The sequence below is a fragment of the Oncorhynchus keta genome, chromosome 26 (genome assembly GCF_023373465.1).
Source record: "Oncorhynchus keta strain PuntledgeMale-10-30-2019 chromosome 26, Oket_V2, whole genome shotgun sequence".
In the NCBI taxonomy this organism is placed as follows: domain Eukaryota; kingdom Metazoa; phylum Chordata; class Actinopteri; order Salmoniformes; family Salmonidae; genus Oncorhynchus; species Oncorhynchus keta.
In genome coordinates this window covers 13,051,535-13,068,380 of record NC_068446.1, presented here as the reverse complement: position 1 = coordinate 13,068,380, position 16,846 = coordinate 13,051,535, and the positions used below count along the sequence as shown (strand labels likewise).

Below are 16,846 nucleotides of genomic sequence, written 5' to 3'. Positions count from 1 at the left end.
CCCCATTTCTGTCTTTTGTAAAATCCATTGTACAGTTCCAGTCACCTCCGATCACCAGCGTCTCCTCAGGCGCTACTTGTGAGAGTTCCTGTCTAAGACTCCCAAATTAGAACCCCTCTTTCTCTCCCTGTGTTAGGCGCATACACATTTATAAAGACAAAACACATGTTGTTAATTTCTGCTTTAACAACAAGCAACCTACCCCTACACACCTCCTTTGAGGAGCAAATTTTTACAGCCAGACCCGATGCAAAAAGGACTGCCACCCCTGCACTAAGATTTGTCCCATGGCTCAACACACTTGCCCCTTTCCACCAGAGCCCCCAATCAACTTCATTCACCACATCACTATGCGTCTCCTGCAGAAACAACACCTGTACTTGTTTATGTTTTACATATTCACTCAACACACTCCTCTTTCCCGCATCTCTGGCGCCATTTATATTGAGCGAGCCTACCCGAAGAGTCTCCATAAGAAGTGGGAGAAAAGCCAGCAGAGAAATAGACCAATAGCAAAGCTCAAAAAGCCCCATTGTCAGTAAGAAATTAAACATTTAAACAGTGTCTGAAGGTAAGCCTTTACGCACTGTTGTGACCCACTTCCTCAACCTAAACCGTTTCTTGGGTGAGAGGACACCATGCCCCTCATTTCTCATAGCATGTTGTACTGATCTTACAAACTTTCTAGGATCAGGAAAAAAAGCCTCAAGATTAACTTTTTTCCCCTTAGTCTCATTCAGGAACCTTGTCAGTTCTCTCAACGTGTACTTAGACCCCTCTGGTTGACTGGCTGTCAGCTCCGGGCCAATTGAAGAGGAGTCTGAAAAAATACCTCCTCATCCTCTTCCTCAGACTCACTTTCCTCCTCTTCTCTATCTCCCACCCTGACCACCTGCCCTTTCTCTCTGGTTAGGGCCTCACCCACAGCAACAGGCAACATTTCCATGGTGCCTTTGTCCACACCCTTTTCTTTTTCCTCTTGACACCCTCCTCCTCCTCCCCAATCTCTTACACTTCCCCACTATACTCTCCTCATCCACTAGAATAACCTGACTAGACGCAGTATCATCTGCACCACCCTCCATAGCATGACTAGGGCCAGCCTCAGCTACAACACCCTCCATAGCATGACTAGGGCCAGCCTCAGCTACAACACCCTCCATAGCATGACTAGGGCCAGCCTCAGCTATACCACCCTCCATAGCATGTCTAGGCCCAGCCTCAGCTACCCCACCATCTCTAGCCTGACTAGACCCAGCCTCTGCTTCTCCACCATCTCTAGCCTGACTAGACCCAGCCTCATCTACACCACCATCTCTAGACTGACTAGGCCCAGCCTCTGCTGTCTGCATCTCCTTACCCCCTGCATTTTCACCTCGATTTCCCCCCTTGCGCTCGTACCCTCCCTTGTCTATGGCCTTTATGTGGGCACGCAAAGCTCTTGTGCCCCAAATCCCCACATTCAAAACACCGTAGACTATCTGTGCTGGCAAAACCTGCATAGAGCCCTTCCCCATGCCTCACTTTAAAATGCACATTTAGCTGTTGCTCATTATTGTTCAGAAACATAAACACTTGCCTCCTGAATGAAACAACGTGCTTAACGGCATCCGCCTGAAAACCTGCTGACAGTACACGGAAACCGCTAGCAAACTTACCAAAACGACTCAGCTCTTTCCTAATTTGATCATCCGTAATAAACGGAGGCAAATTTGCCACTACAACTCTTGTTGAAGGGGTAGAGAGAGGTGAAATTGACACCAACACATCCCTTACAAATATTCCGCTAGCAATTAGCCTACCGACCAAATTAGCCCTTTTCATGAACACAACCACAGCCTTGTTCATTCTAGAAGCAGAATGTATAAACTCAGCTCCTACCTGTTCACCGACCGCGAGCAGAACCTCTTCCACCTTAACTCCGTTCTCAGGAACACACCTGAAACCATGCTGTATCGACAGCGTCTCTTGCGCACTAGGCTGAGAAGCCATTGCGCACACTATACCTTGCAACCCCCCGGAACGTTACTCTGTCCTCTTCCACCCTAACTTTGAAAAAATAAACTTTGGATACCGCTAAAAACAAATATTGCATTAACCCTCCACCATAGAAAATAACATGTAAAGAAAAGAATAGAATCAAGAAAGTTAGTTAGGATAGAGCTTTCCACACCAAACACTCAAACTCCAAAAACACCCAGCATGCACCCAGAGAGAGAGAGAGAGAGAGAGAGAGAGAGAGAGAGAGAGAGAGAGAGAGAGAGAGGGCCATGCCCAAGAAGACTTTCAAAACACACAGACCCTCAGGGGCTCTCTCCGTGAGAGCAATGCAACAGCCGGGTGAAAACCTGACTCCTCTCCTGGTCGCTCTGTAAACCGACACCTGCTAGACATATTTAACAGCTCTGCTCTAGTCAAGAAGGGGATGAAGCAAAATCAGAGTGCAACCAAGCAGCCTACCGTGTCACTGCGAGTTGACATGTCAGACTATGAAGTGTCAGTGCAGCAGCTCAATGATCTGTGTGCCAACGTTGACGGTTACTACAGCATGCCAACACACCATGTCGACGAGGTGTTCCCCAGGATATATGTTGGAAATGCGTGAGTTTCATTTGCTTGAGTTAATGTGTCAATGAAATGTTAATTCTAAACTTTATAGACAGGTATAAGGCTATTCGATCAACTTTGGTCTTAGCACACTTATCTGAAGCTAAATATGAGGTATTATGATATTAAAATGGAGTATAGTCTAAGTGCATCCACGCCTCAATCATATACACTGATTGTACAAAACATTAGGAACACCTGCTCTTTCAATGGCATAGACTGACCAGGTTAATCCAGATGAAGGCTATGATCCCTTATTGATGTCACTTGTTAAATCCAAAAATAATGATTTTTAAGCCTCGAGACAATTGAGACATTGATTGTGTATATGTTCCATTCAGAGGGTGAATGGGCAAGACAAAAGATTGAGTTACCGTTGAACGGGTAATGGTAGTAGTTGCCAGGCGCAGCAGGTTTGTGTGTCAAGAACTGCAACGCTGCTGGGTTTTTCACGCTTGACAGTTTCCCGTGTGTATCAAGAATGGTCCACCACCCAAATTACATACTGTATAGCCAACTTGACACCACAGTGGGAAGCATTGGAGTAAACATGGGTCAGCATCCCTGTGGAACACTTTTGACACCTTGCCCCAACCAATTGAGAATGTTCTGAGGGCAAAAGGTGGAGCAACTCAATATTAGAAAGGTGTTCCTAATGTTTTGTACACTCAGTGTAGTTACATCTGATAGCCAATAGGACTGCAGCAGCCTATGTTGTGGAAATAACTTGTTTTCATTTTATTTGTTTGCTTTTATCATCCTGATTTTTAAATCAAACATTTATTGAGAAAAGCCATACTGAAACAAAACCGATTACAGTGTGGCAAAAAAGTATTTAGTCAGCCACCAATTGTGTAAGTTCTCCCACTTAAAAAGATTAGAGAGGCCTGTCATTTTCATCATAGGTACACTTGAACTATGACAGACAAATTGAGAAAAAAATCCAGAAAATCACATTGTAGGATTTTTAATGAATTTATTTGCAAATTATGGTGGAAAATAAGTATTTGCTCAACAACAAAAGTTTATCTCAATACTTTGTTACATACCCTTTGTTGGCAATGACAGAGGTCAAACGTTTTCTGTAAGTCTTCACAAGGTTTTCACACACTGTTGCTGGTATTTTGGCCCATTCCTCCATGCAGATCTCCTCTAGAGCAGTGATGTTTTGGGGCTGTTGCTGGGCAACACGGACTTTCAACTCCCTCCAAAGATTTTCTATGGGGTTGAGATCTGGAGACTGGCTAGGCCACTTCCAGGACCTTGAAATGCTTCTTACGAAGCCACTCCTTCGTTGCCCGGGCAGTGTGTTTGGGATCATTGTCATGCTGAAAGACCCAGCCATGTTTCATCTTCAATGCCCTTGCTGATGGAAGCTGATGGTTTTCACTCAAAATCTCACGATACAAGATCCAAGATGGCGTAGCAGTCAGACGTCTTGTCGTGTCGTGTCCCTTGTATATATCGTTTTTTTTACATATTTTTCTTCGCATATCTTTTAAAACATTTTGTTAAACCTCAACTTCTAAATACTCTCCTGCAACCCGCCTCACCCAATGTAGCGCGGATCTGCTTTTTTTTCTAAAGTGCTTATATTTACTTCGGATCCGGAACCCCTCAACTGAAGCTTGCCAGCTAACTACCAGCTATCAGTCAGCAAACCATTGCTAGCGGTCTTCAGCTAACCGGTCATCAGCTAACCTTTAGCTCGGAAAGCTCTCGCCAGTTCGAACAACGCGACTCTAACCAGAGCATAACGGACCTATTATTTTTTTAGCCCCAGATTCCCAACGGATTCCGACCGCAAACGGAACATTTTCAGCTGGATCTTCACAACTAGCGAACTAGCTAACCACAACCCCGGATGATTACTCCTGGCTAGCGTTTCCACCCACTTAGCTTGAAGCTAGCCCGGCCAGAGCTCCTGTGCTACCACCGAAGCATACTCCTGGGCTACAATATCCGGACCCACGAACGGTCTATCGATGTCACCGCATGAAGAGGCATAAACCCCATCGCGACGTCTCCCAAAGGCTAACTTTCTAGCCCTTGCTATCTCCTTGCTTGCTAATTCGGCCTGCTAACTGCTAGCTTGTTTAGCCCCGGTCCGCTAACTGCTACCTTGTTTAGCCCCGGCCTACTAACTGTTAGCTTGTTAGCACAGGCCTGCTAACCGTCTGAATCGCCGCGTCCCAACCACTCACTGGACCCATATTTACTTTCAATCTCTTTTCGATTTTTTATTCGTTTATACCTTCCGGTAACCTGCCTCACCCAATGTGATACGGAATCGCTATTATTTTTAAAACACACTCAAGAACCTCCAGAAGCTAACCAGCTAACTAGCTACAAGCTATTTAGTCATTGTTAGCCACTGCTACCTTTTACCTTCTGCACAGCCAGCCAGTTTTTTTAACCTGGATAATACTCGCCAGTCTAGCTTCCCTGCCCCATCCACCGCTGCCCCCTGGACACTGATCACTTGGCTACATAGCTGATGCATGCTGGACTGTCCATTAATCACGGTACTCCATTCTGCTTGTTTATGTTTATCTGTCGGCCCCAGCCGCACTCAGGCTCTGTGTGTAGTTAATCCGAACCTCCCTGCCTAGTCAACGTCCTTTTACCTGCTGTTGTTGTGCTAGCTGATTAGCTGTTGTCTCACCTACTGTTTTAGCTGCTGTTTTAGCTAGCTCTCCCAATTCAACACCTGTGATTACTGTATGCCTCGCTGTATGTCTCTTTCAAATGTCAATATGCCTTGTATACTGTTGTTCAGGTTAGTTATCATTGTTTTAGTTTACAATGGAGCCCCTAGTTCCACTCTTCATACCCCTGATACCTCCTTTGTCCCACATCCCACACATGCGGTGACCTCACCCATTACAACCAGGATGTCCAGTGATACAACCTCTCTCATCATCACCCAGTGCCTGGGCTTACCTCCGCTGTACCCGCACCCCACCATACCCCTGTCTGCGCATTATGCCCTGAATATATTCTACCATGCCCAGAAATCTGCTCTTTAAATTCTCTGTCCCCAACGCTCTAGGCGACCAGATTTGATAGCCTTTAGCCGCACCCTCATTCTACTCCTCCTCTGTTCCGCGGATGATGTGGAGGTAAACCCAGGCCCTGCATGTCCCCAGGCACCCTCATTTGTTGACTTCTGTGATCGAAAAAGCCTTGGTTTCATGCATGTCAACATCAGAAGCCTCCTCCCTAAGTTTGTTTTACTCACTGCTTTAGCACACTCTGCTAAACCTGATGTCCTTGCCGTGTCTGAATCCTGGCTCAGGAAGGCCACCAAAAATTCTGAGATTTCCATACCCAACTACAACATTTTCCGTCAAGATAGAACTGCCAAAGGGGGAGGAGTTGCAGTCTACTGCAGAGATAGCCTGCGAAGTTGTGTCATACTTTCCAGGTCCATACCCAAACAGTTCGAACTACTAATTTTGAAAATTACTCTCTCCAGAAATAAGTCTCTCACTGTTGCCGCCTGCTACCTCAGCTCCCAGCTGTGCCATGGACACCATTTGTGAATTGATGGCCCCCCATCTAGCTTCAGAGTTTGTTCTGTTAGGTGACCTAAAATGGGATATGCTTAACACCCCGGCAGTCCTACAATCTAAGCTAGATGCCCTCAATATCACACAAATCATCAAGGAACCCACCAGGTACAACACTAAATCTGTAAACAAGGGCACCCTCATAGACGTCATCCTGACCAACTGGCCCTCCAAATACACCTCCGCTGTCTTCAACCAGGATCTCAGCGATCACTGCCTCATTGCCTGTATCCGCTACGGAGCTGCAGTCAAACGACCACCCCTCATCACTGTCAAACGCTCCCTAAAACACTTCTGTGAGCAGGCCTTTCTAATCGACATGGCCCGGGTATACTGGAAGGACATTGACCTCATCCCGTCAGTTGAGGATTGCCTCTTTAAAAGTAACTTCCTCACCATTTTAGATAAGCATGCTCCGTTCAAAAAATGTAGAACTAAGAACAGATATAGCCCTTGGTTCACTCCAGACCTGACTGCCCTCGACCAGTACAAAAACATCCTGTGGCGGACTGCAATAGCATCGAATAGTCCCCGCGATATGCAACTGTTCAGGGAAGTCAGGAACCAATACACGCAGTCAGTCAGGAAAGCTAAGGCCAGCTTCTTCAGGCAGAAATTTGCATCCTGTAGCTCCAACTCCCAAAAGTTCTGGGACACTGTGAAGTCCATGGAGAACAAGAGCACCTCCTCCCAGTTGCCCACTGCACAGAGGCTAGGTAACACGGTCACCACCGATAAATCCATGATTATCGAAAACTTCAACAAGCATTTCTCAACGGCTGGCCATGCCTTCCGCCTGGCTACTCCAACCTCGGCCAACAGCTCCGCCTCCCCCGCAGCTACTCGCCCAAACCTTTCCAGGTTCTCCTTTACCCAAATCCAGATAGCAGATGTTCTGAAAGAGCTGCAAAACCTGGACCCATACAAATCAGCTGGGCTTGACAATCTGGACCCTCTATTTCTGAAACTATCCGCCGCCATTGTCGCAACCCCTATTACCAGCCTGATCAGCCTCTCTCTCATATCGTCTGAGATCCCCAAGGATTGGAAAGCTGCCGCAGTCATCCCCCTCTTCAAAGGGGGAGACACCCTGGACTCAAACTGTTACAGACCTATATGCCCTGCCTATCTAAGGTCTTCGAAAGCCAAGTCAACAAACAGGTCACTGACCATCTCGAATCCCACCGTACCTTCTCCGCTGTGCAATCTGGTTCCCGAGCCGGTCACGGGTGCACCTCAGCCACGCTCAATGTACTAAACGATACCATATCCGCCATCGATAAAAGACAGTACTGTGCAGCCGTCTTCATCGACCTTGCCAATGATTTTGACTCTGTCAATCACCATATTCTTATCGGCAGACTCAGTAGCCTCGGTTTTTCGGGTTGACTGCCTTGCCTGGTTCACCAACTACTTTGCAGACAGAGTTCAGTGTGTCAAATCGGAGGGCATGCTGTCCGGTCCTCTGGCAGTCTCTATGGGGGTGCCACAGGGTTCAATCCTCGGGCAGACTCTTTTCTCTGTATATATCAATGATGTTGCTCTTGCTGCGGGCGATTCCCTGATCCACTTTTACGCAGATGACACCATTCTATATACTTCTGCCCGTCCTTGGACACTATGCTATCTAACCTCCAAACGAGCTTCAATGCCATACAACACTCCTTCCGTGGCCTCCAACTGCTCTTAAACGCTAGTAAAACCAAATGCATGCTTTTCAACCATTCGCTGTCTGCACCCGCACACCTGACCAGCATCACCACCCTGGATGGTTCCGACCTTGAATATGTGGACATCTATAAGTACCTAGGTGTCTGGCTAGACTGTAAACTCTCCTTCCAGACTCATATCAAACATCTCCAATCGAAAATCAAATCTAGAGTCGGCTTTCTATTCCGCAACAAAGCCTCCTTCACTCACGCCGCCAAACTTACCCTAGTAAAACTGACTATCCTACCGATCCTCGACTTCGGCGATGTCATCTACAAAATTGCTTCCAGCACTCTACTCAGCAAACTAGATGCAGTTTATCACAGTGCCATCCGTTTTGTCACTAAAGCACCTTACACCACCCACCACTGCGACCTGTATGCTCTCGTCGGCTGGCCCTCGCTACATATTCGTCGCCAGACCCACTGGCTTCAGGTCATCTACAAGTCCTTGCGAGGTAAAGCTCCGCCTTATCTCAGTTCACTGGTCACGATGGCAACACCCATCCATAGCACGCGCTCCAGCAGGTGTATCTCACTGATCATCCCTAAAGCCAACACCTCATTTGGCCGCCTTTCGTTCCAGTTCTCTGCTGCCTGTGACTGGAACGAATTGCAAAAATCGCTGAAGTTGGAGACTTTTATCTCCCTCACCATCTTCAAACATCTGCTATCTGAGCAGCTAACCGATCGCTTGCAGCTGTACATAGTCTATCGGAAAATAGCCCCCCCATTTTTACCTACCTCATCCCCATACTGTTTTTATTTATTTACTTTTCTGCTCTTTTGCACACCAATATCTCTACCTGTACATGACCATCTGATCATTTATCACTCCAGTGTTAATCCGCAAAATTGTAATTATTCGCCTACCTCCTCATGCCTTTTGCACACAATGTATATAGACTCCCCTTTTTTTCTACTGTGTTATTGACTTGTTAATTGTTTACTCCATGTGTAATTTTGTGTTGTCTGTTCACACTGCTGTGCTTTATCTTGGCCAGGTTGCAGTTGCAAATGAGAGCTTGTTCTCAACTAGCCTACCTGGTTAAACAAAGGTGAAATAAAATAATAAAACATGGGTTTCATTCTTCTTCATTCATTCTTTCCTTTACACGGATCAGTCGTCCTGGTTCCTTTGCAGAAAAACAGCCCCAAAGCATGATGTTTCCACCCCCGTGCTTCACAGTAGGTATGGTGTTCTTTGGATGCAACTCAGCATTCTTTGTCCTCCTTTGTTACTTTGGTCCCAGCTCTCTGCAGGTCATTCACTAGGTCCCCCCCGTGTGGTTCTGCGATTTTTGCTCACCGTTCTTGTGATCATTTTGACCCCACTGGGTGAGATCTTGCGTGGAGCCCCAGATCGAGGGAGATTATCAGTGGTCTTGTATGTCTTCCATTTCCTAATAATTGCTCCCACAGTTGATTTCTTCAAACCAAGCTGCTTAACTTAACTGCTTCCTTTGACAGCTCTTTAGTCTTGGCCATAGTGGAGTTTGGAGTGTGACTGTTTGAGGTTGTGGACAGGTGTCTTTTATACTGATAACAAGTTCAAACAGGTGCCATTAATACAGATAACGAGTGGAGGACAGAGGAGCCTCTTAAAGAAGAAGTTACAGGTCTGTGAGAGCCAGAAATCTTGCTTGTTTGTAGGTGACCAAATACTTGTTTTCCACCATAATTGTCAAATAAATTCATTAAAAGTCCTACAATGTGATTTTCTGGATTTTTTTTCTAATTTTGTCTGTCATAGTTGAAATGTACCTATGATGAAAATTACAGGCCTCATCTTTTTTGAGTGGGAGAACTTGCATAATTGGTGGCTGACTAAATACTTTTTTGCCCCACTGTATGTAACAGTATAGCTTCCGTCCCTCACCTCACCCCTACCTGGGCTCGAACCAGGGACCCTCTGCACACATCATCAACAGCCACGCTCGAAGCATCGATACCCATCGCTCCACAAAATCTGCGGCCCTTGCAGAGCAAGGGGAACAACTACTACAAGGTCTCAAAGCGAGTGATGTCCCTGACTGAAACGTTATTAGCGTTATCACGGGCAACAACGTCGCCTATTGCACAAACCCACCGTCGCTGGACCAGACAGGACTGGATAAAAGTGCTCTTCACTGACGAGTCGCGGTTTTGTCTCACCAGGGGTGATGATCGGATTCGCGTTTATCGTTGAAGGAATGAGCGTTACACCGAGGCCTGTACTCTGGAGCAGGATCGATTTGGAGGTGGAGGGTCCGTCATGGTCTGGGGCATTGTGTCACAGCATCATCGGACTGAGCTTGTTGTCATTGCAGGCTGTCTCAACGCTGTGCGTTACAGGGAAGACATCCTCCTCCCTCATGTGGTACCCTTCCTGCAGGCTCATCCTGACATGACTCTCCAGCATGACAATACCACCAGCCATACAGCTCATTCGGTGCGTGATTTCAGGAATGTCAGTGTTTGCCATGGCCAGCGAAGAGCCCGGAATTAAATTATATTGAGCATGTCTTGGACCTGTTGGATCGAAGGGTGGGGGCTAGGGCCATTCCCCCCTGAAATGTCCGGGAACTTGCAGGTGTCTTGTTGTAAGAGCGGGTAACATCTCACAGCAAGAACTGGCAAATCTGGTGCAGTCCATGAGGAGGAGATCTTCTTTTTTTGCTGAGTTTAGAAATTGCAAATTCAACAATGAGTGGTTTGGAAGGAATCAGTGGCTAACTGCAAACTAGCCTGCTGAGCAATCACTAGCCTGCTATTCAGTGGAGTGGGTGTGTGGTCCAAGTCTGGGTTTAAGGGTCTCTTTTCCAAGCTTAAAAATATAAACATTCAACATTGGCCATGCTGTCAATCCAGCATGACTTTTGCCGCGTTCATAACAGCTGGAAACTCGGAACTTGGAAATCAGACTTCAGTGAGTTCAAGACAACTGGGAACTCTGGGGAAAAAAAGAAAACTCATCCAACTCGGAATTCCATGTCGGGAACTCTGGTCTCATTTTAGAGCTCTGACCTGAAGATCAATGACATTATGATCTGACCTTGTCCCCCCCCTCAGAGTTCCCAGTTGTCTTGAAAGCACCATAAATCCAGAGAATGACAGATTTTGATAACAAAGTTTGATGACAAAATGTTCCCATGAAAGACCATTGCACCACCTATAATATAATAATAATATATGCCATTTAGCAGACGCTTTTATCCAAAGCGACTTACAGTCATGTGTGCATACATTCTACGTATGGGTGGTCCCGGGAATCGAACCCACTACCCTGGCGTTACAAGCGCCATGCTCTACCAACTGAGCTACAGAAGGACCACCTTCCTCTTCAAGTGAGCCCAGCACAACAACGTGATCCAAAATGGTTGTGTGCTGCTGCATAAATGATATAATATGCCAGGGAGATATGTATACTGTATATGTATACTGTAGCTAAGAAAGTAATGCTAAGTGTATGTTGTGTAGTAAGCTGTTAGCTGTTGGTGGTGCACATGAAGCCTATAGCCTGTTCTAGAGAAATGTAATCATCAAATATAAATATATAAATAATATAAATATAAATAAGAGCGTTCATTGTCTGCTTATATGCCCCCTTTATTTGTTCTATGGTTCTGACTTGGTGTACAGGGAGAATACTGTAAGAACGGCCTATGTTCTGAATTCTGTCGCTGTACATTTCAAAAGTGCCGAACAAATAGTTATTAAAAACATCCGTCCTAGCTCACTCATTAATGTCTTAATCAAAATTACAGACTGCCTCTTATCTGCTCGCCGTCCCCTTATGCTATAATTTGTACATCTCAATTGTCAGTAGACACCACATTCTCTAAGTATGTTAGCCATATCAGCTATGTTTTTTTAAAGGCAGTAAATGTGGCTGAATTAACTGTTTTGCTGCCAGACAAGGCTCCGCTGATAGCCAGGTGTAGCGGTGGTACGGATTCACTCCATGTTGCTGAAAATAAAAAATGTATCTTGGGCTTTATGAAGGCCTTTGAGGGTTTGAGGGTACCGTTTGCCACCTTTTCTGGCATGCACCAAAATTCGTATTTTTTAAAGTTTGCCCCACCAAGATTTACATGCTAAAATGGACACTGGTAATGACACAGCTAATAACACACCCCTGTACAACTTTATACCACTACACATGTACAATGCCTTAAGAAAGTATTCCTTCCCCTGACATTTACATATTTTATGTTATTTTGTGTGAATTTTTAAAATAGATTCAATTTAGATTTTTGGTCACTATAATTCACACAATAACCCATAATATCAAAGAAGAATTATGTTTTTTGAAAAAAAGGATACAATTTAATAAAAAACTGAAAAGCTGAAATAAGTAATAACATAAATTGTATAGACTCACTCTGTGTGCAATAATATAGTGTTTAGCATAATTTTTTAAGTAGTACTTCATCTCTGTAACCCACACACAATTATCTGTAATGTATTTCAGTCGGGGCAGTGAATTTCAAACACAGATTCAACCAAAAGGACCAGGGAGATTTCCAATGCCTTGCAAAGAAGGTTGATGGAGGATGGGTAAATTAAAAAAGAACATTGAATAATATTCCCTTGAGCATGGTGAAGTTATTAATTACACTTTGGATGGTGTATTAATACACCCAGTCACTAGAAAAATACAGGTGTCCTTCCTAACTTAGTTGCCGGGGAGGAAGGAAACTGCTCAGGGATTTCACCTTGAGGCCAATGATAAAAGAGTTACAGAGTTCAATGTCTGTGATAGAAAACTGAAGATGCATCAACAATGCATCAACATGAAAATAATAAATCTGCAAATGTTGCACAATCCAGGTGTAGAAAACTCTTAGACTTACCCAGAAAGACTCACAGCTGTAATCGCTGCCAAATGTGCTTTTACAAAGTATTGACTCAGGGGAGTGCATACTTATGTAAATTAGATATTTCTGTATTTCATTTCAAATAAATTAGCAAACATTTAGAATGATGTTTCACTTTGTCATTTTGGGGTATTCTGTATAGATGGGTGAACAAAAAATATTTAAGCCATTTTGAATTCAGGATGTAACAACAAAATGTGAAATAAGTCAAGGGGTATGAATACATTCTGAAGGCATTGTATATGCCTGTATATAGTACCACTCTAGGTTTGTAATGGTTATGACACCTACAGCACTTTGTTTTTTAGTATTGTGGCCATGAACACGATGCGTCTGAAGAAGCTAGGCATCACCCACATTCTGAATGCAGCGGAAGGCAACTCCTTCATGCACGTTAACACCAATGCAGAGTTCTACGCTGGCACAGGCATCACATACCACGGCATGGGCGCCAGTGACACAGACCACTTTGACCTCAGCATCTACTTCGAGGAGGGGGCGAACTTCATCGAGAAGGCCTTGGCACACAATGATGGGAAGGGTAAGATAAAACCTTTCTGAGACAAGGGAAAATGCACACCTGAGTTAGAGAGGTGCAGGCCGACGGAGCAAAACACTTAGAGCAATAGTTAGCCACCTCTTTTTCTTTCAAGGCAAAACAAATATGGGAAGAGTAAGGTAACAGTTCATTGTTTTGGTGTGAGCCTCTGCATGAGATCAGTGGAATATAATACATCACAGTACATGACCTAATCGCGCTAAGATTATGAAAATGGTCCTATGTGGTCTAATGGGATGACTCAGTTTCAACACAGTCACACCAGGGATGGATGCAGAGTTGACTTCAGAAGAATCAATACTATTTTAATAGATTTTTGGTATCGTGCATGTAGAAACTGGAAATTTGAGTTGAATTCAAATGCAGAATTGTCTCAATTTAGAAATATTAAATGAAATACATTGACGCAACATTTTATCCCAGTATTTCATGTCATATTTTATCCTTATTTGTTGCAATATTGTGTCCCGTTCTCTCTGACCTAAAACCCTTCTCCATGTCCCTCAGGTAAAGTGTACGTCCACTGCAGAGAGGGCTACAGCCGCTCCCCAACACTGGTCATCGCCTACCTGATGTTGCGCCACAGGATGGACATTCAGTCCGCCCTGTCTGTGGTACGACAGAAGAGAGAGATCGGCCCTAACGATGGCTTCCTGCGCCAGCTGTGTCGCCTCAACGAAACTCTGGCGGCCGAAGGAAAGTTCTGGAACCAATGACGGTTTTCTTTCCCCTGTACTCGTACCTTACAAGTATGTACAGATAAACAGCCACGTGAAAGAGTGTAGGTATTCAGGACACCTGGAAAGTATGTACCTGTAAATGTACAAAGATACGCACATTCACTGACTGCCATCCTTGACTTGTAGGCTGGCTCAAGCATGGCTTGTCCTTTGATTTAAATTCAGAAAGACACTGTATTCAAGTGAAAGGGAATACTTAGTCAGTTGTAAAACTGAATGCATTCAAATGAAATGTGTATTCTGCATTTAACCCAACCCCTCTCAATCAGGGAGGAACCCTCACACTCAGGAACAATCCCTACAACTCCCCCTCTGTCTCGCCATCCAATTCCTTCCTTCCTTCACACTGCTAGTCTTTTCTAGCCTCTGTGCTGTGGAGCTTGCATCTACTCGTCAAGGTGATTTCTAGAGAACCATTGAATGGTTATGTTATCAGGTTTACTTTTCCTGCTGCTCCATTTGAGTGTCTAAATAAGAAATAGTTCTCATTTTGCTGTAGCATGTTTTTTTTTGCACATTTATGAGAAACTATCATGGTTTACATATGGCCCACAGTCTAACTGAGATCATGGTATATTCTTACACACACACACGACATGAGGACTAAACTAAGGCCCCTGACCAATCGTTTGTATGACATGCAGTCCTCCCAATCCCATCTGTCTATAATATTATTTCACATCTTCCCACTGCTGGTAACACAGATCATGTGACACACCAAATTAACGTATATTCAAAAGTATATTCGATTACTTTTTAGTTAGAAGAGATTTATGTAGTATTGATATGGTTAACCTACAGTACCAGTCAAAAGTTTGGACTCACCTACTCATTCAAGGCTTTTTCTTTATATGTTCTATTTTCTACATTGTAGAATACTAGTGAAGAGATCAAAACTATGAAATAAAAAATATAAAAGCATAGTAACCAAAAAAAAGTGTTAAACAAATAAAAATATAGTTTATCTTTGAGATTTTTCAAAGTAGCCACCCTTTGCCTAATAAAGGTAAAAATAAATTGCCTTGATGACAGATTTGCACACTCTTGGCATTCTCTCAACCAGCTTCACCTGGAATGCTTTTCCAACAGTGGTCCAACTCATCTCTGCGGTCCAACTCATCCCAAACCATATCAATTGGGTTGAGGTCAGGTGATTGTGGAGGCCAGGTCATTTGATGCAGCACTAGATCACTCTCCTTCTTGGTCAAATAGCTCTTACACAGCCTGGATGTATGTTGGGTCATTGCCTGGAGGTATGTTGGGTCAAACAAATGATAGTCCCACCTAAACACAAACCAGATGGTATGGCATACCGCTGCAGAATGCTGTGGCAGCCATGCTGGTTAAGTGTGCCTTGAATTGTAAATAAATCACTGACAGTGTCACACCTCCTCCTCCATGCTTCACGGTGGGAACCACACATTCAGAGATCATCTGTTCACCTACTCTGCGTCCCACAAAGACATGGAAGTTGGAACCAAAAATCTCAAATTTGGACTTGTCTACATTACATTTACATTTAAGTCATTTAGCAGACGCTCTTATCCAGAGCGACTTACAAATTGGTGCATTCACCTTATGACATCCAGTGGAACAGCCACTTTACAATAGTGCATCTAAATCTTTTAAGGGGGGTGAGAAGGATTACTTTATCCTATCCTAGGTATTCCTTAAAGAGGTGGGGTTTCAGGTGTCTCCGGAAGGTGGTGATTGACTCCGCTGTCCTGGCGTCGTGAGGGAGTTTGTTCCACCATTGGGGGGCCAGGGCAGCGAACAGTTTTGACTGGGCTGAGCGGGAACTGTACTTCCTCAGTGGTAGGGAGGCGAGCAGGCCAGAGGTGGATGAACGCAGTGCCCTTGTCTGGGTGTAGGGCCTGATCAGAGCCTGGAGGTACTGAGGTGCCGTTCCCCTCACAGCTCCGTAGGCAAGCACCATGGTCTTGTAGAGGATGCGAGCTTCAACTGGAAGCCAGTGGAGAGAGCGGAGGAGCGGGGTGACGTGAGAGAACTTGGGAAGGTTGAACACCAGACGGGCTGTAGCATTCTGGATGAGTTGTAGGGGTTTAATGGCACAGGCAGGGAGCCCAACCAACAGCGAGTTGCAGTAATCCAGACGGGAGATGACAAGTGCCTGGATTAGGACCTGCGCCGCTTCCTGTGTGAGGCAGGGTCGTACTCTGCGGATGTTGTAGAGCATGAACCTACAGGAACGGGCCACCGCCTTGATGTTAGTTGAGAACGACAGGGTGTTGTCCAGGATCGCGCCAAGGTTCTTAGCGCTCTGGGAGGAGGACACAATGGAGTTGTCAACCGTGATGGCGAGATCATGGAACGGGCAGTCCTTCCCCGGGAGGAAGAGCAGCTCGGTCTTGCCGAGGTTCAGCTTGAGGTGGTGATCCGTCATCCACACTGATATGTCTGCCAGACATGCAGAGATGCGATTCGCCACCTGGTCATCAGAAGGGGGAAGTGTCCATTGCTAATGTCCATTGCTAGTGTTTCTTGGCCCAAGCAAGTCTCTTCTTATTATTGGTGTCCTTTAGTAGTGGTTTCTTTGCAGCCTGATTCACACAGTCTCCTCTGAACAGTTGATGTTGAGATGTGTCTGTTACTTGAACTCTGTGAAGCATTTATCTGGTCTGCAATTTCTGAGGCTGGTAAACTCTACTGAACTTATCCTCTGAAGCAGAGGTAACTCTGGGTCTTCCAAACGGTTATTTAGCTGTTTTTTTAAAGAAGAAACCACTAGTACATATAGTATTTCTTATTTAGTTTTGTCGTTATTTCTTCTAATTGTATT

At 44.9% G+C, this 16,846-nt stretch overlaps 1 protein-coding gene across 1 annotated transcript; it reads left to right on the top strand.

The window, feature by feature from the left end:
• Positions 1-2,349: 2,349 nt before the first annotated feature.
• Positions 2,350-15,656, top strand: LOC118358975 (dual specificity protein phosphatase 3-like). Its single transcript, XM_035737054.2, has 3 exons — positions 2,350-2,601; positions 13,056-13,288; positions 13,814-15,656. Exons 1-3 carry the CDS (start codon positions 2,426-2,428, stop codon positions 14,020-14,022), a joined length of 618 nt encoding a protein of 205 aa, XP_035592947.1. The 5' UTR covers positions 2,350-2,425; the 3' UTR covers positions 14,023-15,656.
• Positions 15,657-16,846: the final 1,190 nt, after the last annotated feature.